Source organism: Cinclus cinclus, chromosome 1, assembly GCF_963662255.1.
Source record: "Cinclus cinclus chromosome 1, bCinCin1.1, whole genome shotgun sequence".
NCBI lineage: Eukaryota > Metazoa > Chordata > Aves > Passeriformes > Cinclidae > Cinclus > Cinclus cinclus.
In genome coordinates this window covers 96804074-96831171 of record NC_085046.1, presented here as the reverse complement: position 1 = coordinate 96831171, position 27098 = coordinate 96804074, and the positions used below count along the sequence as shown (strand labels likewise).

Sequence of the window (27098 nt, the reverse complement as noted above, 5' to 3'; positions counted from 1 at the left end):
AGAATATACTACCTGTAAATCTTCTGGAATGCAGAGACCAAAATAAAACCCCCTATAAAAAATGCTTCATCTTTCTCTTGATAAAAAGGAAATACAAAAGTCACAGGGGTTTAGATTTTTTTTTTCTTAGGTATGCAAATTATAAGGCAAGTTTTGCCTAGTATGAAACCCCACAATTTAGGAGAGAAGGTGAGTGATTTGTGATTGTAGTTCTAGACAAATAACTTCCTCTTACTAGATAGTTAAAATACATATTAATTTAATTCAATCTTGTCTTGAAGGAAGAAAGCTTTTGTCTGTTTTCTTTAGAGTCAAACATTTTTGAGAGCACTGTGATTATTCAATAACTCTTCCTTTTCAAAAAAATCCTAGCCAAATAATAGGTATGTCTGTTTATGCTGTACTCAAAAAGTATTAAATAAACGATATTTGAATAGCTATTTCTTGTTGATAAAGCACGTTTTTAAAACATGAGCAGCATCATTAACTCATTATTAAAGCAGTAAAAGCTCCAGCATTGAAGGTTATTAATACAATACAATTAATGAAAAGCTAAATTATTGTCTGTCTTTGTCTTTTTTAGGAGTGAAATTAGATGATGAATCAAATAATGAATTTAGACTCCATGGAAGAGATAGAGGTTTTTGGGCCCCAGCGAACACAACCTGATAAATTAGATAGGTGTTGGCCATCTGGTGACCATCGGTGTAATTCAAATCTTCCATCTCAAAGTTTCTACCCAAATTCACCTCATTATGCACCTATGCATACAAATTACAGCAGTGATTGGGAAATTTTTGAAGCAGTAAAAATTCAGGAACTGGAGGAAGTCAAAGCCAGAGCTGCCCAAATGGAGAAGACCATGCGCTGGTGGTCAGATTGCACTGCTAATTGGAGGGAGAAATGGAGCAAAGTTAGAGGAGAAAGAAATAAGGCACGAGAGGAAGCAAGACAATTGAGAATCAAATTAGACAGTGTCATAGAAGAGCTAAGTCTGCTTAAGAAAATAAACCAGGATTTAGTAAGTGAGAAGGAAAATTTAGAAAATGGAACTGCTTGGAAAACCGAATGCTCCTATATTAAAAAAGACCAAAACCTGTTAATGTTTCTGGAACCAGAACCTCCGAAAGACCTTAACAGAATCATCAAAATTCCTGGGGCAGAAGACACAAAGAAGGTAAGAAGGGGAACTATTTTTTATGGTTCATGAAGAAGTGGTGAAGTATGGATATGTATGTGGAAATGGGATTTTTCAAGAATTTTTACCAAAATGCTGCCTGATCCATTCACTAGCAAAACCCTTCATCCCCCTGACCCCTCGTCTGAATATTTCTAATACAGAAAAATACAGAAAACAATTCATACCCTTGCCCTATGACTAGACATTTAAGGAACAGAGGCAGACTGTTATATCCAATAATTTACAATATTGTTTTGAATCTCTCTCATGTTTTACAGTAACAGGTTACCTCTCTTATCTGAATTAACCATATTTTGTATACTTGCATTCTTCCCTCCAAACAAAACAAATTAGGTTCTTGGCTTCTAAAATAAAATATAAATAAAATATTAATAAAATTCTCTCTGAACTTCTAAAGCATGGGAAGAGGTAAGGCAATTCTTTTACAAATTTGCAAGTCTTTTTGTTTGATAAGGAAAGCAATTAAGTCATGATATAGAATTAAAAATTCGGGTATCAGCACTGTTTAAAGAGCTCCTAGCTCTATACAAAAGATCCAGTTATATTCATCAAAAACTGAAGTTTTTGTTCATGTTTAACTATCTTTAATTCTGTACCTTGGAATGCACTATATAGTCTTCACAGACAGCGCCACGTAAAAAGTTTATTTGTTTTCTGATAGGTGGCAGTCATTGTAGGTATAGGCAATTTTTTCACACATTTCAGGAAAATGTTTTTCCCTGCATTGTTGAAAGTAGGAATATTTGTACTTCAAGGAAAATTGCCAAGATCTTAGATCTGAATGTATTCTGTTCAGAAATGTTATTCTCTAATGCATATTAATGACATTATATTCCTCTTAAATCTGAAAAAAAAAATAAAAAGAAGAAAAAGGTTATGTTAGTAACAAAAATAAATTTTGCCAAAAAAGCATGCTTTTCATATTTTCAGGCAGACAAAAGAAACGTGCCATTGGAAGGAAATACCACAAAATCTATTTTAACTATTTTTCCTTAGTATAAAATATTTTCTACTTGAAAACTGAAACTTTATATATCAGTGGGAAACATTCTTATCTTTTCAGAGGTTTCTAGTATTTTCTGATGTGAATTTTGAGCATTCTTCAAAAACCTCAAAAGAACAGAGTGATATAAAAGAGGATTGTCAGTAAACTGCTAAAATGAGATTAGCTTTGAAACAAAATTCCTCAGATATGGTAAAGCAAATACATTTCTAAGGGAAACTTGTTTATAAGTGACATTCAGTTTTCCTCAGAAATGTGTATTTTATTTTTAATTTTTTTCCTATTTTGGTATTAGTTTTTCTTATGTTTTGTATGCAAAACATCTATCTTCAAAATAGACTTCTATATACTTTGTTCCTTATGAAAAAATTGTATAAGCCTGCTTCAGCACACTTTACATAAAAAGTTTGAGAATTTATTGCAGGGTTTCTCAATACATTATTTGTATGGATAAATTGCATTGCTGGTTTTATTAGTTCCAGGATTCTGTCTTCACCAGAGTTACAGCCAACAAAAGAGAAATTGAATATATTTCCTTAGTAAAGACACATTAGAAATATTTTGGATATGAAGCTTATCATAACAGAAGCTGTGAGATATCACAGAATGACAGTATTCAAATGTACTGACATTTTTGTACTAACATTTTTGTACCTTCTACCCCTATACAGTCCAATTGTATAATAAGATATAACCTATTTCCTTTTTTCCTCCTATGTTCCTTAAATGTCTAGAAGAGCCTTGGTAGGCCTTGCTGGAACTATGTTAGACTTTTCCCTTCATTTATATTTTACTCAGGTGTCATATTTTTGTTTTCTCAGGGTGTAAACAAAGATCAAAGCAATGACAATAAAAATTTTACCCCAAAGCCTCCTGATTTCTTCGCCAGTGGACTTCCCAGCATCTATTTGGAGGAAGCTAAAATAAGTTTGGGCACTACAGCTAAGACAACAGAGAATGATTTAATACATGTATCAGTCTTAAATTTCCATTTGGCTGAAATGAGAAAATTCTTACAGAAGGAAAGAGAGTAAGTACAAAATATATCCTACTTGTGGAATTCTCATAGAGGGCTTGAAGGCAGTTTGTAAGATAAATATGGTGATGTTTGCATTTATACCTCGTATGTTCTAAGCTTCATTCACTGCTATTTAAAAAGCTTTAATAAGAATTTAGAGAAACAATTCAGCATAGAGTGTTTTTTGTTTTCTTTGGCTTGTCTGTCATTTAAATAAGAGGTGTTCCATGCAAATATGTACTTATTAGCAATTTGCAATGCAGTGATATCTAATATTTGTTATACCCAGTTATTGAAATGCTTTGTGTATAATAACAAATTTTCATATAAACTATCAGCAGACTTTGAAAGAGGCCAACTGCAGAATGACAAAGGCTGTTTTTGAATTCAAAATGTATGAATCAGCTGCAAAATGCTGTTAATCTTAACCTCTTCACTTCTAGCCAAGTCTGTGATAAAAGCTGGTAACAAAGAGGGAGTAGCACATTTATTATACACTTCCGTAGCATAGAAAACTTGCCTCACATAAATGCTAAATGTACATTTTGGTGGCCTAAGATAAGTTGTATGTTGTATAAATGGTCAATATTGAGAAAGATTGAATCTCAAAGAAAGGCTTTTCAAGGAAACATGCAGCATGTGAGGTATTATGATGTAGTTGCAGACTTCAGGCTATAATGAAAGGTGACCGTAATTTCAAGATGGGTTGAAGTTAATTAGAAAATTAAAAGGAAGAAAATTCCCTGTCTCTTGCAAATATATCAGTTCAGAAATGCAAAGGTAAACTGTGTTGAAGACTTTCCTTCCTGTCAGTTTATTTCACATTTCTTGCCTGTCAGTTTATTTCATATTTGTCGTGTAGATAGTACAAATCTGAGGTAAAAAAATCCTTTCAATTCCTAACTAGTATTTGATGTGGTTTTTTTATATTAAATAGATAGTTGCAGAAAGCATACAATAATTCTCTAGTTGAATCATATAGCAGAAGATGGCCATGCTCTCTCTCCTTAAAAAGTATTTCATTTTTCTGTGGCAGCAAATATGTTTGTGAGTTAGGAGTCTGATGCCTCAAATACCCAGTTTCCTGAGGCTGAAATATTTAGGGGCCTAGGTACTTCATCAGCAATCACAGCATGCATACATATATAATAATTTTCCTTTAGAAAATGGATAATTTTTCAACTCACTTTTAATCACTTCTCAGGCAAAACTTTAAGAGGTTTTGGTTTGTCTTTTTGTTTGCCTGCCTCTCTAACCAATTTTTAGCTGTTCTTCACAGAGACAGATTTTCCCATTTATGCCTAGATATATTCTAACTGTGGTATTAGACAATAAATTTTCTGGTGCACAGTAAGAATTGAGGCGCATCTCTAATATGCCACATGTGGCAATGGCAACCTCAGGCAGCAAAAATGCTCACAGAGCAGTGATTTCCACACAACAGTGGGGATTGCTACAGCAACTCCCTCTCCAGGAGGGCAACATTTCCTGCATGAACAGATGTTGTAAGCAGAATATATGCAACTTCTAAGTATGAAGCAACTGTATTTGGCAATGCAGACAGCAAATAGGAATAATGTTACTAGGGTAAGTAGTATCATAGTTGCCAGTCTCTTGAGACAGCTGATGCAACTTTGTTGGGCAGGCTGTCACCTGCTATCTCAGAAAGGGTTGGTCTCTACCGCTTAATAGAATTGGCTGATTTAGGCAAATTTCCAGTTTTCTCTCCTAGGTTTTATTTTTGCTCATGTCAGTGTTTTTACTCCTGTATTCTGGAGTTATTAGTATGACTATCTCAACAATCTCACCCCTGTTTGCATTTTTACTCCCCTTATCTTGTGTGGTTCTAGCTTAAGTACTTTCTCACAGTTTCTTTCTCACAGCTTAGCAATTTTCTCAGTGAACTCGAGCCAAGGACACACAGCTGTGCTGCATCAAAAGCAAACAGATCATAGACAGCTTGAACCCCAAGGCCAAAAGTTACTTTAGCAGTCAGTATGATCTTACTCATGCAGCACAGGACTTCTCAGCAGTTTCCTGGTTTACATGCAGCACTGAACTCTGACTGCATTTTTTCTAGAGTCAAGTTTGCTTATGCAAATTCAGTGTTTGAACTTTGCCCTAAGTTACCTAACAGTTACCTAACTAGTAACCTTCTTGGTTTCCTAACTAATCTCTCAATAAGATGTTTTGTTTCTTCATCCTGAGAGGACTTCTGCTTATTGCATTCTGCTTAGAGCTATCATCTGTAATGTTGACATAGCCTTATGCACACAGGTCAAGCTTTGTAAAGGACAAAAAAAAGAAAGTCTAAAAAAAATAATAAAAGTAAAGAGATGAAAATTTAAGTTTTGATGTTCAAAAAATATCAGGCTTGGGTTTGCAGTGTAAAATTACACACCAACATCCTCTATTTGGTACTAATAACTCATAGCGATTACACATTTAAGGTCCCATTAACATGACTGGAAATTACAAACCTTATGAGTGGCTCAGCATTTTGCATAATCATTTGCTTAAAATCTTTTTTCATCTTTTGGATCAGTGTTCGCCTCTAAATGTCTTCTAATTTTAAAACAGTAATTTGTTCTGTTTTGAACTTAAAAGTGTTTATTTCCTCTAAAACCAGAAGCCCACAGGCTAGCCCACTGATAGCTAATAATATCAAAGAGGAACTGCTTAAGACTGGCTGGGTAACATAGGTGGTGGATACAAAAGGCTGTGCCTGAACAACAAGAAATCCGTTTTTTTTCTGCAAGGATTACAGAACACTGGAAGCATTTTCCCAGAAAGATTGCTGAATCTACATCATTGGAGTTATTCAAAAGCCATCTGGACATGGTCCTGAGCAAGGCAGGAAATCAGTTCTAGGCAACCCTGCTTGAGCATGGGATTTGTACTAGATGATCTCCTTGGGGTCCTTCTCAACCTCAACCACTGTGTAATCCTGTGATTTAATTAGATAATGAATTAAAATCGCTCGTTACAAGATCCATGAAAAGATCTCTGAACTTGATTCTTTAACCTAGTAGTAAGCTGCTTCTGATGTCTGCTATATTCTTTCTTCCACTCATTGTTTTCTTTATTTAAATAGTAAACTTCATGTAATCAGAGTATTTTCTTTCAATAAGTGGTATCAAAAGGAGCTGATCTCCTTAAGAAGTACTGTAACACAAAAAGACCTAGTGTCTTCTAAATAAACAAAACATACTGTACATTGCTCTTTTACATTTCACATTAGACCATTACTGAGGGCTTTCATTTCATTCAGTACAGTCATTAGGCTAATATTCAAAGTATTGGAATGTCATCTTTCATGCTTTCACTTTCTACTGTATTAAATTTCCCACTAGTAATTCTCTTAGTTCCCCAACGAATTAATGATATAATTCCAACGAAATATCCCATTATTTGAAAGAAAAACTGTTGAGCTGAAATGCATCTTGCTCCACTTTGTTTTGAAAGTAATGGTGTTTATTTGATTTCTGCAATGTTATGGGAGTTCTAGGTGTTTGCTAAGATAAGCTGTGCTATATGCTAAAACTAGGCAGAAAAAGGAGATCCCTGATCCAAGAGCATCAGTTTTAGGTATAAAAGTAGGGAGAAGAAGATATTTCACTATAGTGGATTGCTTCATTAATGTAGCTGACATTGCTTCCAGGACCTAAGTCAATCCAGTCAGTAGCAACTCTTGTTATCTCTGTGCAAGCCTGCAGTCTGCTGCATAGAAATGCTCCAGACAAATCCCATCAATACACTTTGCTTTAAATCAAATTTATTTAATGCACTTTATTTAAACCAAATATTCTCAAAATATAATTCAAGTAAACCTGGCAATAACATCTTTGTTAAAAAGGTTGAAAAATTCTATATTAGAATAGAAAATAACTTCTGTGGCACACAACAGTTTTTTTTTTATGCCAGTATTGGAATTTTCTTTTCAACCATTTAATATTTTTCTCATTGTATAGGCATAGTACTTCTGCCCTATGTGCATTTTCCTAAAATTCTTCTAGAATTTTTTTCTGGGAGCAATTATTTTTTGAAATCTGAAATATACATATTTTAATAATGTTTTTTAACATTTAACATTAATCATCTGGTTTCTGGTCTTTATAGTTACATTTCCCTCTGTATATGTGTGATTAATCTTCTGCCTATACTTAGTATGAGTGTTGTGTATATGTGTGATTAATCTTCTGCCTATACTTAGTATGAGTGTTGTAATACCTTTTCTGTGAGGGTCTTCACTAACTGTGAAGAAGCTTGTGATAAATTGAGTGGCCTGAACCGCTAACTCAAGTCAAATTTCTTCAGTTTATCCCAACATTTTGTTTCATTTAAGTTTTAATTCTGTATACTGGATTTCTGTTTTCTCTTTAGCTATTATTTTTGGTGAATCTTTTGGAATAATTATGCAGTGATAATATAGGTTTTTAGAAAAGTTGAGATATACTATTGAGAAAGGCAGCATAATACAACTCAAACTATAAGAAGGAAATTCAAAATAATTTTTATTCTGTCAGCTTCAAAATTGTGCAATGCTAAATTTTAAAATACTTTTTTAGAATGAATGTTTTTCTGGAGAAAGAAATGGAAAAGATGGAAAATGAATTATTTCTTTGGAAATGGAAATATGAAGAACTGAGACAAACCAAGCTGGAAACTCTGAAACAGGTATGTTAGCAGTACATGGTTACCACATGGAATAAGAAAGAAAATGTAGACTTCTGACTTCTTTGTTGTAACTAAGAGTAAAATTGTGTCCAGGGTTTATGAATGTGATAAATCCACCATTTATCAATTATTATTCTGTGTAGCTAGGTGGGAGGGATATGATGAGGATATGTGGATGCTGCTGTGGCAGTACTGGTGCTTGGGAGCTGTGGGAGTGGCTCTAGGATGGCTCCACAGGCTTCCAGGAAGGGACCAGCCAGAGGAGGCAAGTTCTGGTGCTCCATCCCCATGTGTGGTGAGGCTGGTGCTCCTGATGTACAGGTATGTGTGATCAGGGCCCAACAGGGCTTGTGATCAGAGAGAAAGGGCCCATGTGGGGTAAGGGGGTGTTCAGCCACCCTTCCTGTGAGGCTGGAGCAATAGAACAGTAGAGGTGTAGAAACTGGTGGAAAAAAATGCATTGTTCCCATCGACCTGGGCAAGGAAGTAAGGCTGGGCAGGATCAGAGAAGGCAAAGAGGAGATCACCAGGATCTTCACAGGGACCCAGGGATAAGACAGTCTGAACCACACAGGAGAGGCAGCCAGAGGCTGTGAGTTTCACAGTGAATAGAGTCCCACAGTAGGAGGGCTGGAAAAGTATGTTCTCCAGCAACTGGAGGATGGCTCTTTTTCCAGATCTGCAGTTCAAAAGGTTCAAACACCTGGTAGTAGAATAGGAGAGGAAAGCCATGACTTGTGAGGCATCAGAGCCAGTTTTAACACAAACCACGCAGTAACATCAGGAGGAAGCAGCGAGTGGTGGTAGTAGGAGGCTTGCTCCTGCAGGGGTAGAAATCTCTGTGTTCCACACTTGCTTTTCTGAGGGTTATGTGGCTTGCTGTGGGCTAGGATCCAGAACATTGCAGAGAAATTACCAGGGTCTGTCCAGTCCTTAGTCTGCTATGCTACTGCTCACCCCTATGGGCACCAGCTAGGATCATATTGGGAATGATCACATAGCTCTGGGGTTGAGGTCATGGGGACCCAGATTTTGTCTCCTTGATCCTGCCAGCTGGGTAATGTCATGAGGAGAGCTTTGAACTAGGAAAGGAGTCAATGAGAGATTACAGACCACAGTGAAATGAAGAAGTGATGGTTGACTGGAACGTTAAGGACACAGGTTGATAAGAGCAAGAAAGACTTCAGGAATGATAAAACAATGTGAAGGGACACCTGTCTCAAATGTTAGTAAAGAAATGCACACATCCTAGGAAAGAAGCAGGGAGAATTGGAGCTGTATGTGGTTGCAGAAGTACAATAATGTTGGAATAATTCAAATACTGTGCCAAATCCATGCAACTGGAGTACTGTGAAGGACTTCCAGAAACACTGGTGAGGAAGGGCTGAGGGGATGGAAGTTGCCCTCAGATCTGTAAGCAGCTCAGATGTTTTAATGTCTCCAGAAGGATGGGGGGGTAATCAGACTTGTGACTCTAGGATCAGAGGAGAGGCGAGTAAGGGTGTCATTGTGGTAAGCGTTTGTTACAGACCACCTAATGAGGAAACAAAAAGTGTTTGAAGAACTCAGATCTCAGAGTTGTAAACCCCAGTTCTTATGGGTGACTACAGCTGCTAGAAAGGTAGAATAGTTGCTGCAATCAAAGAGATTTCAGTGTGTTTCAGGAATAAATTCTTGCTGGAGGTATTCAAAGGGCCAACAAGAAGTGATTAATAGCTGTATCTGCTGTTGAATAATATGATGAAAACTAGCTGGGGATGTGACGATGAATAATTTCCTCATCTGTGGAAACTTTGAAATAGCAGTGTTGGTCAACCTGAAAGACAAAAGGTGAGCAGCAGAGTACAGACCCTGAAGCTAAGGAGAGCAGGATATTGGCTTAGTAAGGGAACTGCTGGGAAGGAGGCAACTCTGATAAATAAACAAAGGAGTCAGCCAAAGCTGTCAGGTCTTGGAGTACAACACAGGCTTGTTCTTATACTCAGGAGAACAAGTGGATATACCAGGAGACTGATTTAGCTCAAGACGACACTCATGGTGGAGTTCTGATGACAGAAAGCAATGTACTTTTACAAAGATCAGCCTCGAAGGACAAATTTAGGAACATTGCCTGGTTGTCTCGGATTGGTGTTAGGAAATACATGTTCATTTCAATCTGCCATTTCAATCTAGCCATTTCAGGCTAGAAGAATAAGAAATATTTGTGTTGCAGTTTACAGGTTAAAGCTTTCAGGACGACGGATAGAGGACTTCTTTGATCCAACAAAACTCAAAATGTGTGTCTATGTAACTAAACATAGATAGTGAATTAAAAATGTCCTATGAATTAAACATCTCAGATTTGGAATAATGGAGGGAATTTAATTCATTTTCTTTAATATTCTGGAAAGAATTGCAAGCAGTCTATTAAATCTCAAGTTCTAGTTAATAGGTGATGCGTATGCAACACAGCAACAAACTAACATCTATCTTTCATATTTTAATTCCTTCAGATTTTAGTTCTTTATTTTCTGCTTGCTCATTAGGTAGGATTTTAGTTTGTTATACTTGTGCAAAACAGAGGAAGTGTAGAGCTAGTTGACAGTTTAGCATAAGAAATGTAATCTTTGTGAAAGGTTTTATGGCACTGTCATCAGGAATAGAACAACAGGAAGTACAAATTTTCTGAGAATTCATTGGAGATGATAGATAGATAGATAGATAGATAGATAGATAGATAGATAGATAAACAATATTTATGCATGTTCATGCCTACATACATGTGTTGCTGCTTTTTTCTTGGGAACATGCTCAATTACTTTAATTGCTAACAGGAGGTGATATTTTGAGCATTCTGTTAATCTTCTGATATTTATGGCATAAATCTCATTTTTAAATTACAGGAAAACACTGATCTGAATGAATCTGACTCATGTGAATGAAATTATTTCTATCAGTGTAATTCCTGGGGTTTCTGTAAGTGGAAACTCTCCCTCTAAGTGAAATAAACCAAACCTTGTGTGTTGACAGCACGGATGTGAATACTATTTAGTATATATTACTGCTGAGAAGTGGATGCTTGAACAACAGAGAAGATCTTTGACAGTGAAAAATTTGAAAATGAAAAGTAGGAAAAATTAAATAAAGGAAAGTACAGACATTTACTAGACTAAGCATGGATTCTGATTCCAGTGTACATCTTCAATGTTAAATCACAAAGGAATTTCTAGATTAACAGCAGATAGATCATTGCATCTACATTATTTTCATGTCCTTGACTAAATTAATCTGCTATTTCCTTTGGTATATTGCCTAACAGTCCCACTGTGAATGTGAAAAAAACTGCTTGGTTTGCAAGTGACAGTGCCACTGCAAATTAAACTATTTTTAGGAATGGATAGCTCTTCTAGCCTTTTGGAAGTTGGAGAGATTTTGGGGACTATTACAAGCTTCACAGCTGCCAAGACTTGATTATCAGTTCTCTCAGTAACTAATAACTTCCTTTAATTACTTTCATTAAAAGACAAGTATTTATTCACCTTGGAATAAACTGAATATTGAAAGCCGTGGTGATCTTGCTGATCACAATTTTTAAAAATTATCCATTCAGCATAAATTTGGAAGTTGTAAATAAGTTTTCAAAGAATTGAGTTAATTAAAAAAAAGTAGTAAAGTGACAATTTATGATCATAGTAACCATGAGTATTATAGGCAGCTTTGTGTGACACTAGCACTGATCTTGTCTATTTTGGGTCATAAATTAGATCGTTTAAACAAGTACAAAAGAAAGTTGCATTTGGAATTGAAATTGATAATTTCCCTTTTTTGTTCTAAGAATACTATTTGCCCATTAAAAGATGTAAACCACTGTTATTTTAAAAATAGGAAAGAAATTAGTATAAAATTGCACTTATTGTTGTATTTGCATGAGTATCCACAGAAAGGTAAAAATTGTTTTTTAGACTATTGAGTAAATAAAGGATATTGACATTAGACATAATAATGTTTAAAGTAAACACAACTTTGTTGGAAAGAATAAGAATCTCTAAGTTCTCTGAAGAACATGAGAATTTTAGCATCTGTAACTTTACGTGTTGAATATCCCCAGGAATCAGGTATCCAATTTTTTCAGATACAGTTTAGTTTACAGGCCAATTAACCATCCTTCAGATAAACATAAAAAGTATGTCTAAGTTTGATGAGTTAGGTCTTTGGACTCTAAAAAACAAAGCACATCCTTGGTGTGCTGCTGTAATGTTTGCAAACACAGAATTGGAGCGAGCAAGCCTGTTAAAGTTTTATGTTTTAGAATGATCATTTTATCTTATGTACAATAAAACATACTTGTCTATACTCATTGCAAATTTTCCTCAAAATTTTATATCTTTATAAATCCTGAAAGATGTGCTTTCCTGGTCATTTAAAAAATAAATAAAGTGGAATATTTACAAAACAATTTTACATTACACTGGAAATAGTAGAAAAATGCATGTACTACTGAATTCCACTGGTGTGCACTGTGGACTTACAAATGCCACTATAGGCAGTGACTTCTGTGCTGTTTAAAAGAATTTTCAGTTGGCTGAAGTGCAGAATGTACTCTTACTCTAGATTATCTAGTTCATTTGTAGCTAATGAAGGAAATTCCTATCCTAGTTTGTGGGATATGAGGCAAAAATTATACTAATTGGTACTTAAATATTTTTGGAGCATCAGTGATAAAAAAGTGTACCTGGATAAAAAGGAAATCAATCAGGCTAAATGAGCATTGTGTGTATTTGGCCGAGACATTTCTTCTTTTTTTTTCTTTTTTTTTTTTTTTCCAATTGAAAGTAAATTACCAGCTATTGATTTTGAGACAGAGCCAAAAAAAACCCCCATCTTTACACATTTTTTAAACAAGCCTTTTCTCTCTCTCAGTATATAGATTTTTTTACACTATATTACAATAATATATGTATTGTTACTTAGGACCATTACCTTTTTTAAAAAATTGTGAATGGTTCCCTATCTGTTGTTCCCAGGTGGAGGAAGCTCCACTCATGTGAGTGAAGCTTCTGGATAAATCATGTCTTTTACTATCACTGTAAACATTTAAATGCTCTTTAAAATGGAACAGCCTATTTGGAGGCTCAATTTGTCAACAGGTAGCTCTTGTTAAAGAGTCAGCATGATTTCTACTTTCTCCAGAAATCTTTATTCTGAAATTACCTTATAGTGTGATGGTGTTACACAGCTGTATACTTGAAATTGCTTTTTTCATTTACTTAATACGTATATGAAATAGAAAAAATTATACTCTTACAATCCTGCAGAAAATTTATATATATATATATATACATATATATATATATGTATCTAGTAAGATCATCCATTCTGTCCCAAACTCTTCACCTGAAGAGTATCAATGCTTGAAGTATAAAGCATTCTCATTGTCCCCTAAATCCTGCAGAAAGCATAATAATTATCAGACATAAACCAGTAGCCTGAATGGCTATACTGGCTACTGTGAATTTCTCTGTTTAATTTCTTACCTAATATGACTAGAAATGCTAAGTACTTTGCATGGCTATCATAGGAACAAAATTATGTATAAAAATAATTTTATAATGTTTTATACACTAGAGAATAGGTAGCAGTCTATTTTAGTGTGCTAAAGGAGTTTTTATTGAGCTTGATGTCAGAAACCTCAAGGCTGAGATTTAAAATATCATTAGGCAATTTTCTGTAAACAGCATCTGAATTATTTTAGAATGCAAATGGCTTTATAGAATGGAATCTTGGTGCAGTTAATTTTCCTGTAATAAAATCTCATTATTTTTTTACTAAGTCTAGAATTTTCACTGTTCCTTATTGGTTTCTATGCTTCATTTTTGGGGAGGCTGGTGGAATTTTCAGACTGACTGAAATGGGATGAAAATGTTGCTGCATATCTGACTCCTGGTTTGATAAAAGTACTTTCAATATTACTTTCAATATACACATTTTTCCCCATGTAAATTACAGTAAATGACAGGTGGTTAGAGAGTAAGGAAGTAATTCTGTATTGCTGCTTCAACAATATTGTTGCTTCAGCAGCAATTCTTGCCAAGTTAACTATTATTTCCACTGTTTTCATAAATCAAGTCCCCAGTCATATTTAGTTTTATCTCTGGAAATTACATACTTAATGTTCTTAGTGTCCAGCATGAAGTATAATTTGTCATGCTGCGTAAAATTAAGGCTGCATTTGATGTTTATTTTCCAACAAATCTAATCTGGAAAATGCAGGGTAGGTCTACAGTTTCATTGACTCTGCTCATACTGGCTTCTGACAAGATATTTAAACTCCATTGAGTCTTACTTGTCAATATTTTCTCTGTCTTCATTACACATTTTGCATTGAAAACACCAAGCAAGACCAGGATTATTTTTTTGTTTCTTTTTTATTTAAAGACAACTGAGAGATGAGAAGTTATTTCTGTGAGAAAGTATGTTCAGAAGAAACATGTGTGCATACTGAAACACATGTGTGTGTACACAGATTTTCTGTGAAAGGAACACCATCTGAAGAGGTTTGTTTAGCTTGCTGTTCTGCCACTGGCAGAAAGTAGAACTTGGTGATGAAATGAAGAAGTTGATGGAGCAATGTGCAAATACACACCCTTATAGATATGTGTGTATGTATGTGTTTGTGTGTTTGTGTACATGATCTTGGTCCTGGGGACTACTCAAAGGTGCTTCTTCCCAGAGCAGAGGGGTTGGATCTAAATGATCTTCAAGGTTCCTTCCAATTCAGGTCATTCTATGATTCTATGATTGCATCTTTAACAAAAAGAATTTTTCATAGTTCAGATTGAAAGGTCCAAAATTATGACAAAGTTTCATCTTAATAATGTATTTGTATGGTCAGTTGACCATATGGCTCTCTATATCAGAAATTAATTCTTTGCAGTGTATAGTTAAAAAAATACAACAATATCTGATTTTTAATATATGTTTAACTGTCCTGAATTTACCTTTTGGTATTATATTTTAGCACTCAGTTGTTAAAGTACGTATTTCTGCTAGTGTGCTTACTTGTTATTCATCCACATAAAATCAACTTGGGCTGAAATTACTCGAAAAAAATCACTGAAGAATTAAATGTAATGACAGGTAGAATGTTGAAAATTGATGACAAAGTTATTGAATTAGAAATGCAAGCATTTTGCTCTTAGTGATTCAGTTATTTTTTTTTCTATTCTTACCTGGAAAAGGATAACAATGTGTCACTTAAAAATTAGCCATCTAATTTGGGAGGAGGCTTGATTGAGAAAACAGCCTTAGATAATTTAATTCCACTGTTTTTGAAACAAAACTTTCTATGCTTACATTGGTGAAGTACTGCATATTTCTTCAAGTAACAGCTTGAGTGATACCTTGAAGTCAATGAGAAATCTGCTGATGTGAGTGAACTTTGGGTCAGTTCCTAAGATGTATAGTAACAGGTAATTAGGAATTGTAACAGAAGGTTCTTGAGGGACGCTTGTTACTTCAGAGTACCAGTATGATGTTCTATTGTGGGGGATGCTCAGATGAAAAAGAAGACATGCCATGTAAACTGCAAGCAGTCGAACCATTGCTACTGGCACTTGCCACCAGACCACTGCTCTATAGAAATTATTTTATGTAATTGCTTATCTAGGTCAGGTGACTAAAACTGCAAATTTCAGGCTCTTACTCTGCAAGGATAGCTGTTTAGAGAAATGTCCTATGCTATCTTTACCCAAACTCTAAGCAGCACATCACTTTTAAATTTGTTTGAAAGAAGTCATCTCTATTTCTTGAATCCTGTTGAACTTAAGTTCAGAAAACAAGCTTGAATACTTGTTTAATCTTTCCCTTTTAGCATAGGTTGTTAATGCTTAAGGATAAAGCTCACTGAATCAGAACATGACAGCTTTTGGAATTTGGTGTATTATAGCACCATTTATCTGAATTTTAAGTAACATTGAGTCCAGTACTAATCAAGGAGCCTTGATGCCATTTTGATTTTCCTGAATACCTCACACTATGTCAAATCAGACTTGCAAATTTTAATTAAATATGTTTGTATGGATGCCTTTCCAACAGGAAAGTAATGGTTACAAATTCTAGTGTGGTTTCACACTATTTAGTAGTCTAGTAATCTGACATGTATTTATTTGTAGAGACCTACAGTTATGGAAAACATCCTATTCCCAGCATCCCTTGACCATTAATCTGAGAAGTCAACAGTCCTCATCTGTAAGATAAGTGAACTTGTGTAGTCCCGAAGTTAAATGTAGAGGCTTTGACTGCTGCTGTCATTTTGATATATTTTTGTTATGATTCATTGGCAGTTACATTAAAAAAATTACTGTAAGTTAAGTTTAGTTAGTATTTTATTTTCCAATCTATCAATTAGCATTCCTATTATATCTTTAATATAATTAATTTAATAATTTCATATTAAAAGTAAAATTGGGAGAAACAGTGTTATGATCTGCTACATGTCATACCCATGCAATTTAGGAAATTTATGAGACAGAGGACAATTTGGACTTGTTTTGAATGTGTCCTAGTCATGCTGACTATTACTGAATTTTCTGTTTCCTTACAGTCCTTTATTTAGCTATACATTTTTCTCAATTCAATAATACTGAGGATGGAATGTTGGCTAAGAAATTGGTTGTAAGCAAAAGAGTTATTGACCTTCTTTACGGCAAATAAAACTTAAAACAAACAAACAAACAAAAGAATATTAACCATTGCACTATTTACTCTTTTTTTTTTAAGATTATTTTCTGCATGTCTTCATTCATATTTTTATGAAAAATCCCTGTATTTTTTGAGGTTATCATTGTCCTTTTACAGTACTTATTAGAGTAACTTGTGACATATTCTAGTTCCTAAATAAATTAATAATAATAACTACCTAAACACACAGTAGTAGATAACTATTTGAAGTAACAGGAGTCAAGCTTTTATAGTCTGGACTGCAATTAAGTCTGTAGGCTGCTTATTTGTAAAAATACCAAATTCAAAAATTATCTTCTGCAAATGATATATACATTTTTATTGCACTAGGAGTTGAGAATGAAAATTTAATTGGTCTGGTCATTTATTTCCATAGAATAGAAGCTCATTTTTGCTTCCATTAAAGTCTGTGCATGTATTTCTACTCATAGGCATAAAATTCTATTTTTTATCTTGCTATTAAAAGGTGGTTTTGAATTTGTCAGTCTCAGGTCTCCTAGGACTTAGTCTGTGCTCCTTGTTTCAGGAAGAAGCTTCTTGTATTAGGTTTGAGTAGAAAAAAGCAACCAAAAATCCACATACATACATGGTCCCCTCCTGCTGATAAGGATACTAGTAACAGAAGTGAGCTAAATGCAGATCATAAAAACTCTTAAACCGAAAAACTTCAGTCTTGCAACAATGTTTGGATGGAAATTGAATTAAGCAGACTTTAATAAAAAGTTTCAGGTATCATTAAAAAAAATTATTCTCAGCAGGGGCCTATTCTACATTCATTTGAAATATAAACCAGAATGTCTTGAATTGAACTTTTCTGCACACAGTGAGGAGTCTGCCCCTCCTCCTTCCCCTCTCATAAAGTTAAGAGGTCAGTGTGGAAGATTAAGGGGTCAAAGTTCCTTCTTTGCTTCATATTTTTTTGCTTAAGAATGCCCAAAATCATCTTATCTTTGAAAATTCAAATTAGGAAAATATTTACTGTAATCGTATGCCTAAAACAATCTTTGCCATTTACTCAGGATTTTTTACACTTTTTGTTTATTCTATTACCACTGTCACCCCTGTGGTGTTCTGTCATAATCCAGTCAGCTACAAGAAAAACATGCTACTGTTTGTAAAGTAAACAAATCAAACTCTTCATTGTAAGCATCAAGAGCTCAAATTTAATCTTTGTTAGTGAAACATAAGTATTAAAGTATGATTTTTTTTACTTTTGTTTTTTTAATTGACTTGAGCTACAGTTAATAGATCAGTTGGTTATTAGTTAATATGGGAATTTTTTGCTTTTTTTATTCTCTGGATTAAAAATTTGACCTCTCCTTGCACAGTAGCAAAAGGAAATAGTAATTTGTTAGTTCATTGGAGTTCTCACTCTACATGAGTGATGGCTTGTCAAGCTTTCAGAGTTTTGGTTGGCATGTATCCCTTATAAATTTCAAGTAGTATTCTCCAGGGGATTAGCTGAAATGTGAATTATTTCCTTGAATGAGATCAAAGAACATTTTAAATTCACCTAAACCACTATATAATGTTTGTGTAGGCTAATCTTGGTTAGAACTCTGATTACTATATTCATCTCTAGTCAAAGAAGGAATAGTAGTTTGCTAATTTAGTCACGTTAGTCCCACGTCAAATATAATTTCCATTTAGGAATATAGAAAACAGCATCTTGTACATGCCATTTTTATGTGATGTCATGATTATCTAAGTACCAATATTTTGCTAAACACAACAGCAAAAACAAGAAGATAATTTGAAGAGCCTGCAGTAAAAGGTATGCTGCAAAATGATGCCCAATGCTTTCAAATGACTTTTGATTCAATCTCTGTTTCTAATTATGGGAAGTACAGAAACCACTTGAATCTGACTGGTTTTGTCATTATTTAAAATAAATAGCCTTCAAGTCAAAGGCTAATTAAAGGATGCCTAATATTAAAGTTAGGAGTAAATAGTACTTGAATTATGTTGGAGCCAATGCTTCAACATTTGTTTCTGCAGTCAGAAATTACTCTGAAAGCCACTCTCTCAAGATGTACAGGAAAGAATGAAAAGTATTTGACATATGGGCAATTTCCAGAAACTGGGAAAACTTTTGGAAGCGGTTAGTATGAAATAGGTTGGAAAGGAAGCCAAATGGAAAGCTAATATTGGATAGTCTGAAAGATCATAGTGGAAGGGGACATTTAGTAAATTTCTAGAGTCAAATTAATGAGGTAAGATAAGGAAGCATCTTTTTGGTGCCGCTGAATAAGATACTTTTGATGTAGATGTTGTTACATTTCATACCATGACAGTTATTTTTGAAATACATCAAGCCACAGAAGTAGGAGGGGAATAGAGCTGAACAGAAGCTAAAATAAAAAATACAGAGCAGTAGAAGTGAGTGATGCTGACAGAAATTCTGGAGATGAGGTTCTTTGCCCCAGAGACAGAAATTTGTCTTAGGGTTGAGCAAAAGAGAATACTTAGAGGTGCTGTTGGAGTGGGACTAGAATTGGGGTGGTCCAGGGAAGGTTAGGACAGCCAAGTGGTCTGTACTGTCAGGGCCTTTGTGGTGTGAGCTACAGGTGAGGGTCGTAGTCCCAGACAGAGGTGGAAAATAAAGTCCTTCTACTGTTGCCCATATTATATTGGCATAAGGTCTGCATGAAATTATCAATGGCTTGGCTATATATAAAATAAGGGAATATGACTATTCATTTCTAAACTACAGTGAAGTTTTTAAAGGAAGAATGACTTGATGGACAATTTATTATTGGTAATTTAATTTTTTTTTTTTTCAAAGAGTAAATAGCTCTCACTTACTGCATTCATCTTATGAAGGAAGTGAGGATAAATTCAGGGAAATTCTGGAAAATTCCCAGTATCTTGATAGGATATTTGTAACTGAGAGATAATCTGAAACTGCTGTAGGAAAAAAAAAAAAGAAAAAAGCACTAGTTATTATGGCAAATTTTTAATTTTTTTTTAAATATAGGAAGAGGAGCAGATTACAGATTTCATATCTCTTTCTCTAAGTTAGAAATCTAGGTCTTCATTTTTCCTCAAGGGGCATTTATTCTCTCTAAGATGCAGTAAAGAAGATTCTGGTGGTGAAGGGGCAGTTATTTCCATGGCTCCTTATGTGGCAGCAGCAGATACCCACAAGTATGTCACAGGGCTCCCCTGAGTCCATCAATGATCTCTGAGAGGATTCCCAGAAAGTCAGGAAGAAACTTAAACCAGAACACTTTCAACTTCAACCTGGAGAATGTACCCACAGTGATTTTATCTAGGCTACTTTGAAATTCAGTCAATACAAATATAATTGACAAAACTGAGGAATGGTTCTTACCCAAATATTTTATTTTGAGGTATGCAAATGTATGGCCTGCTACCTTTTGGACAATATGAAGGCTTCCAAAGCAGAAATGGTGGCATAATATTGATATATTTATATTAGCAAATATGACACAAAGCTGCATCAAGAATAAACACTGAGATAAGGCTGATAGTCTGTTTTAACTTGAAAAGTAGGTGAAGGTATTGATGCTTAGTTTTTATAAGTTTTACTATTTTCACTAATTAAATTTGCATTTAGAATATACATTACCTCTCATAATTATCAAGTGTACATTTCACAGTGAAAAATGAAGGAATCTTTTTTTTCTGTGTTTCTCTCAGCAGAAACACGCTAGATTCATTACAAAAATAACAGATATTTGTATGGACTGGTAATGTAGGAGGTTTTCATTTTCTGAGCTACAGACTGTTGAATTTGGTTCTGGAAGATAATAAAGTACATGGTTCATCTTTCATGTGCATTAATGATTTGGCTGATCAGGACATGTGGATATGTTTAATATATTGCCTGGCTATAAAAATGAAAACAACATTTTTGTATTTGTTTATTTTAAACAATGGGTGAAAGTCCCTTAGTTTCCAAGAGAACCTACAAATAGTTTAACATTTGTCTTACCTATCAGTACAACACTGAGACTAGTAGAACAGCACACAATGTATGAGAAAAAAAAAATCACACTCTCATTTGTTTTTAAATATTCATGACAACATTCATGCTTTTCTGGCAAGCCTACAGGAATGTCTACTTGACAAAATTGTCCTTACATCTTATGGCTATTATATACTTTATTTATAGCATGTGATTTTGTATCTTCATTATAACAGTCTTTTCTAGATTTAACTTTTTTCTTATATAGTCTTCAAAATTGTTTTTGATTCATTGAAGCGTTGACTAAATAAGCAGCACTGTACAGCTTGATAGACACTGGTAGTTTGGACATTCCTCTGGTCTCAATCTTGTTATGAATTTTGATTGCAATGAAGGTTAACATACCCTTCTTGAGCAGGGATGTTGGCCCAGATGGCCCACTTTGGTCTTTCCTACCTTATCCATTCTGTGATACTGCAGCGAAATTCCAGTATTTGTTTGGTCATCTTCTTTAGTTTTCCCACATGAAAAATGTAAATATCTCTTGTTTAAAATTAGATCAAACACAAAACCCCTTTATAATTTTAAAGCAGAAACGAGTGCATGATGTGTTGGTATTCTCTTTACTGATCTCAAATCTTTAGAGAGGTAAAGGTAGTTCCTCAGAAGTATTCAATTATTTACAAATAATTGGTGAAAGTAGAATTTTGGATAGGCATTATGGATAATTTTCTATGGTAGACATTGATAGAAAATGTGTTTTCCTTGAATGAATAGTAGTTTCTCCTCAACAGGAGGTGTTAATTTTAATGTAATACTTAGTCCATATGAAATTGAACTCACAAGAAACTTCAGAAGCAGTGCCAGATTCAGATGGAAAGAAAGATCTGTAAGATCAAAAGTAATTTTCTCCACCTGACAACATCCCTATTTCTGAACTTATTTATGCCTCTCGGAATATATTATTTCTTACTGTTGTAAAAGTTTCATGCTTAAAGCCTTTTATATATCTACAGGCAACTTATATTCCTGCATAAATCAAATATGTTACATTAGACATACACACAAAAGAGTGTGCAGACAAGGGGAGAGGAAAAAAAGAACTGGTAAATCAGCAACTTTACATTTAATATCAGCATAGTGCAATGATATCAGCTTGCAGCAGACTTAAGCATTTGAGTAGAACCAGGATGAAGAAATATTTGATTACTAAATATGCTGGTGCTAGGCATTGTTATGAATATAAGCATTCATTAAAAAGTTCAATTTCTTTCAGGGCTTGGTGTCTCAAGATATTGTCAGGCACAATAACATTTATCAAGCTTTCAGTATAGTTGTTGATGGACTAAATTTTGTTCTTGGCATACTTGCATACAATAAGAAAAAAAAAAACGAGTAAATTTTTTTTATTGTATTGAAGCATTTGTCAAATAAAAAGGTAGCCAACATTTGTCTTCCCTTTCCTGTGGATGAAGTGCTATGGATTCTGGTAGTCTTTGATTAGTCTTTTAGGTGAAAAAATAAAAGAATTCTAGAAAGTGTCTGACATACTGGAAATAACATTGCAAAATTGCCCAGTGTCACACATGCTAAGTTGTAATTTTGCTTGCCAGGAAACATCACACCTGCATACAGCAGTGCTGATCTTGGAAGCAGGAAAATTGATGAGTTTTCGTTAAGACCCTAGGAGCTTTGGCAGTCTTCCTTATGCTCTTACAGACTTTAGCATTAGAAATCTCAAAAAAACAAACAAACAAAACAACAACAACAACCAAACAAACAAACAAAAACAAACAAACAAAAAATCCACCATTCTCCCTCTCCTATACCCCAACAAAATAGGGGTTACTTTGCAAGTAAGAAAGATTCTTGGAATTGTTTTCCATCCAGTTGCGCATGATTGTCTTCTTATGTGAAATCCATCTTTCTCATATACCTTTCTCAAAGGGGGGTGAGCAGTGGAGTGGAACCACAGTCATCTTCCAAGTTCTGTAGACACAGCTGAACTAAAACTGGACATGATTTAAGAGAACCGGATTCATCAGTGTAACTATTTTCTTCTCTTGTGTATCTCTTTGAAGGTTCTTCTGGCAGTATGAGTTTTCTCCTGATCCTACAACACAGAAATTTTTTCCCAACTGTACTGAGAGACTATCTTTAGGCATTTGATACCATTACTTTTATGCCATTGATAAAATATCTTCCGATTTGGTACAATATTTCACAATGAATTCAATGAAGGAGTGTGATGCTTTTGCTTGATGTTTGCTTGATCTTTAGGCAGATCTTGGTTTCAGTTCATTTGATCCAATCTGCCTCGGTGCCACATTTAAAGAAGCTGGATGTTTGCCATTCCTTCTAGCAGCTGAAGCACATTCCGTACTTTGGAAGTCGATGACACCTCAAAACCTACCACTGTGAAAGGGCAGAATCTCTGTCCTTGCATTTCTTATCAATGTGCAATAATTTGGAAAATGGTTGGTAAATCTGCACAACTGTTGAGTTCTTGGCCCTGGCTTTGAAAAGACTTTTGGATATGACATTTTTTGAGAGACAATATTCCTGTGTGAGTTGCAGAAAACGAAAATTTACTTCTTGTGCTGAGTTTTCTGAGTAACTGGAGGGAAGAAGTCTGTATTCATTTGTGACTTTATGAAGATTTATGGTTATTTCAATAGGTTTTCTTTATTAAGTGGGTGTCATGCTGCTTATTTCATAATCAACCTGTGGCTTATTAAATTTTCAGTTTAATATACCTCTTGCTTAAATTCTGTAGAATAATTTGTAGCATAGATGAATGGAAATTGCCTCCATGCACACAATACAGTGAGGATATCAAGAATCCTGAAAATATGTGTTCACTTATCTTGCTTTGGGACATGAAAAAAAAGCCCTGCATAATCATTTTAAGGACAAAAAAAATCATATTGATTTTAAATTTTCATTTTTGATCTGCACAAACTGAAGCAGGTGTTTTGCATTTGTACTTGAGTGAGGCTGCCTGAGGTCACTAGTTTAAACAGGAATTCCTGCATCTCTGGGTCATAAGTCTGTTGGCCTCATTTGGCTTGCCTATAGATTCCAAGTATAAATAGCATTAGATAGCATATAGCATCAGAGGCTAATGATTTGCTGTGGTTGTGAAAGATTCAGATAAGAAATTAAAAAAAAATAAAACTCTTCTATTCTCAGTCAAATTAGCTTTTATTTGAGATATGTAGATATTCTTTCATAGAGCATGCTTTTGGTAAAGAAAATGCAAGTTTTGTAGAAGAAAAATTTTATAGGAAGAATTTCTTGTTGATTGGCAGTTTTTTATTTCTGACACTGTCAAGTGAGATCAGATCAAAACTGCAGGGTTTTCTTGATATAAGGCTTGTGTTCTGTCCAGCTTCATTTTAAATACTTCTTTTAAAAAGCTGAAGATCATAATTCTCTAAATGCAATTTCCTACCTTTTCCAAGTTTTATAGAAAGCTTTGCACAAAAAAAAAAAAGCTGAAAGGTGCATGAAATGTCTTCTCTTTTCTGTCTGAAATCATGTTGACTGCTACATTTCATCTTCATAATCTTTATTTTTGCATTCATTGCACCTTAATTGTTGCCTTCATCCTATTCTCTCTTTTCTTGACCAAGGGGAAAGAGAAAAAATTTGTTTCAATAAAATTTTTGGAACCTCAACCACTGTTATATTGTCTAAAACTGAACAAGAGCATTAAGATTTTCCTGCTAATGTACTGTACAAGGTGAAGTTCCTTTCTCTGTGTCTGTTTTCTTCAGGGTTCTGCCTTTCATGTTAGTCATAAAATGGTGTAGGCTCTAAGATGTAATTATCCAGTTTCAAAAGGTCAGTGCATTGTACTTAATTTCCACTATTCTCCTTTGCAATTATCCACTTCATTGACACTATCTTGACCTCATTCTATGCTTCCACCATTATTCTTGTCTTCCTATTAAAAAGTAAAATTCACTGCAAGTTTGCACATATGTTTTATGAAGAGAAAATATGCACATTTTAAAGGAAAAATTAAAGATCTCAAGGTTTTTTCCCATGTTGCAAATTTCTTCTTAAGCTTTCTCTTTTCTTCATAAATCAGAATCTGGAGTTCCACACAGGAGCATCATATAGAATGGAATATCCCTGTGGCTGCTTTGGGTTAGCTATCCACTCCCAGCTTCTTGTGCTTCCTGAGCCTCTTTGCTCCCTGGGCAGTACAAGAAGCTGAAACCACCTTGACAGTAAGCACTGCTCAGTAACAGTGAAAATTTCCCTCTGTTATCAACATCATTCTCATACTAAATTCAGCACATAGCACTGTACCAGCTACTAGGAAGAAAATGAGCTCCTATCCCAGCTGAAATCAGGACTGTTAAATATGTAAATTTATCAAAATTGCATCTTGGGTGTGATAATTGAAATTTTACAGAAAGAGATAAATAAATTTATCTTTGACATGAGATCTTCATATGATAATAATCTTCTGCTTAATTTCTTGACTGAAATTCAAGCTTGGATGTTTTTGTGATTTCTCTCTATTTGATGTCTGACAAAAATAAATTTGTATTGATTAGTGTCAACACTGTGGAAAGGTGAACTTTCAGGCTTAGAATTTCAGCTGTGTATTTTGGCAGGTTTCCCATATTCCAGAACCTTTATGGATACTTTTAATAATAATTATACCTGCATATTTATTTAGGAAAAAAAATATGGGGCTTGTGATTGTAGTCCAGCAGACAGTATTCAAACAACTTGCATAACTTTAGTGAGGAAGAAATAATATTTTCTGCTAAAGAGGGGAATGTGATTCCTTAATTTCCAACTATTGTTCAGAAATTCAGTGGTTAGATTTTAAAGAACTCATTAGGAACATGTGAATATTAAACATTTACTTGTGCATTGGAGTTAGCAACATGTAGTCTGTCAATATGGACCTGCTCTAACAGTTTGATGATTCATGCCCAAAACTGCAGACAGTGCTTGAGGTGAGGCCATACCAATACAGAGCAGAGTGGAACAATCACTTTTAATGTCCTCTGAAAATTGGAATGACCCTCTTTATTTTGTTTCTAATTGCTTTTATTTACTCAGAAATAAGGTGGGAACAGAGCAATTTGCAATTAGATTTAGCTAGATAATGACGTTGCTACTATTCATGGGATCAGAATTACATTTCTTTTGGGCTGTAACAGCTTATTCTCTTTTCTCCAAATTCAGTACCTTTTCATTATTCTCCAGAAATTGATTTTAGAATAAAAATAACCAATAGAACTGAAAAAAATATACCTCTGTGGCTCTTTCTTAAGCCTTGTTAGCACAGATATCCTGTTTCTTCAATGAAGAAGTGTCTCCAATATTTTCAGTCTCCATTTTTATCAAACCATTGATTTTAGTGATCACAGAACTGAAAATTGTAAAAGGTTCTTAAAATTTTGCCATTTAAAAATATATTAGCAATTATCTTCTCTTATTTTTCACCTCAATTAAAAGAACTGGAATCTTTTATTTTCACAGTTTTTAATCTGTGTGAATGCCTTTTAATCTCCTGTTAAGAACTGGTTAATAATAACTTGTTGACATTAAGTACTTGTCAATAATAATCTTGTGATAAATTTCCATTAGTACCTGATCACTTTACCATTTTTTCATTTGAAGTCTGAGAAGTATTTAATGCAGCCTTGTCAAAAACCTCTATGTCATTGTCTCTGAAGAAAAAATCAGTTCTTTGTTAATTACTCTATATGACTTAGTAATGTGTATTTTTGTTTAATTTAATTCTCCTTATATGTGGATTTGATAAACAAATTCATAAAGTTATCTTAAAATAAGGTTACAACATTTGCCATAAAAGATATTTCCTTTAAGAGTATTAATTGTGATCACAAGAAAAAGATTAGCATGAAAACTTAAAAATCTTTCCTCTAATTATGAGGACAACTGTATTTAGCACTGAAGATATACTTCAGAATTTCTTCAGTTTAATGAACATTTATTACAATCCTTCTAAATTGTAAACAGAATAAAAACCTGTTTATTTTTTGTGAAAGTGAACTTTGACATTGTCAAGCCAAAACCAGTCTCAGTGTTATTTAAAACATTTTATTATTTTTCAAATACTGTTTTGCCATAAACAGCAGGAAAAGAATAAGACTTTGTTACCAGTTGCTGTATAAAAAATTATCTATGATTTACTTATTTGAAGGTACATTTGATGGAATATTGATTGTCTTGGTTATTTTCAAATTAAAATATTTAACTTTATGAAACATAGGAAACTTACACCTTGGGCTGAGGTGAAGCCATTAGCCTCACCCAGTGAGAAGCAGGGGGTTTTAATCAGATTATTCCTCCTTTTTTTTTTTTTTTTTTTTTCGGTTATTCATTCTCGTACCCTCAACCTTCCCAGCTGGAAAGAATGCAGTGCAAGAATGCTTCTGAATGGGGAGAGAGAAAGCAACTAGGAGCAGAAATACAAAGTTTGGAAGAAGAAACCAGAAAACTAAAAATGCAGGTAAAAGAAATTCAGGAACCTCTGGAGATGAAAAAAAATTAA

At 34.2% G+C, this 27098-nt stretch overlaps 1 protein-coding gene across 1 annotated transcript; it reads left to right on the top strand.

The window, feature by feature from the left end:
* Positions 1 to 598: 598 nt before the first annotated feature.
* On the top strand, positions 599 to 27098 carry CCDC102B (coiled-coil domain containing 102B). Its single transcript, XM_062500795.1, has 4 exons — positions 599 to 1177; positions 3026 to 3234; positions 7791 to 7899; positions 26952 to 27098. Exons 1-4 carry the CDS (start codon positions 599 to 601, stop codon positions 27096 to 27098), a joined length of 1044 nt encoding a protein of 347 aa, XP_062356779.1.

Coding starts and splice junctions, on each gene's coding strand:
- CCDC102B (XM_062500795.1), top strand. CDS start 599: ATGAATCAAATAATGAATTTAGACTCCATGGAAGAGATAGAGGTTTTT. Junction 1,178..3,025: donor GGGCAGAAGACACAAAGAAG/GTAAGAAGGGGA, acceptor TTGTTTTCTCAG/GGTGTAAACAAAGATCAAAG. Junction 3,235..7,790: donor TTCTTACAGAAGGAAAGAGA/GTAAGTACAAAA, acceptor ATACTTTTTTAG/AATGAATGTTTTTCTGGAGA.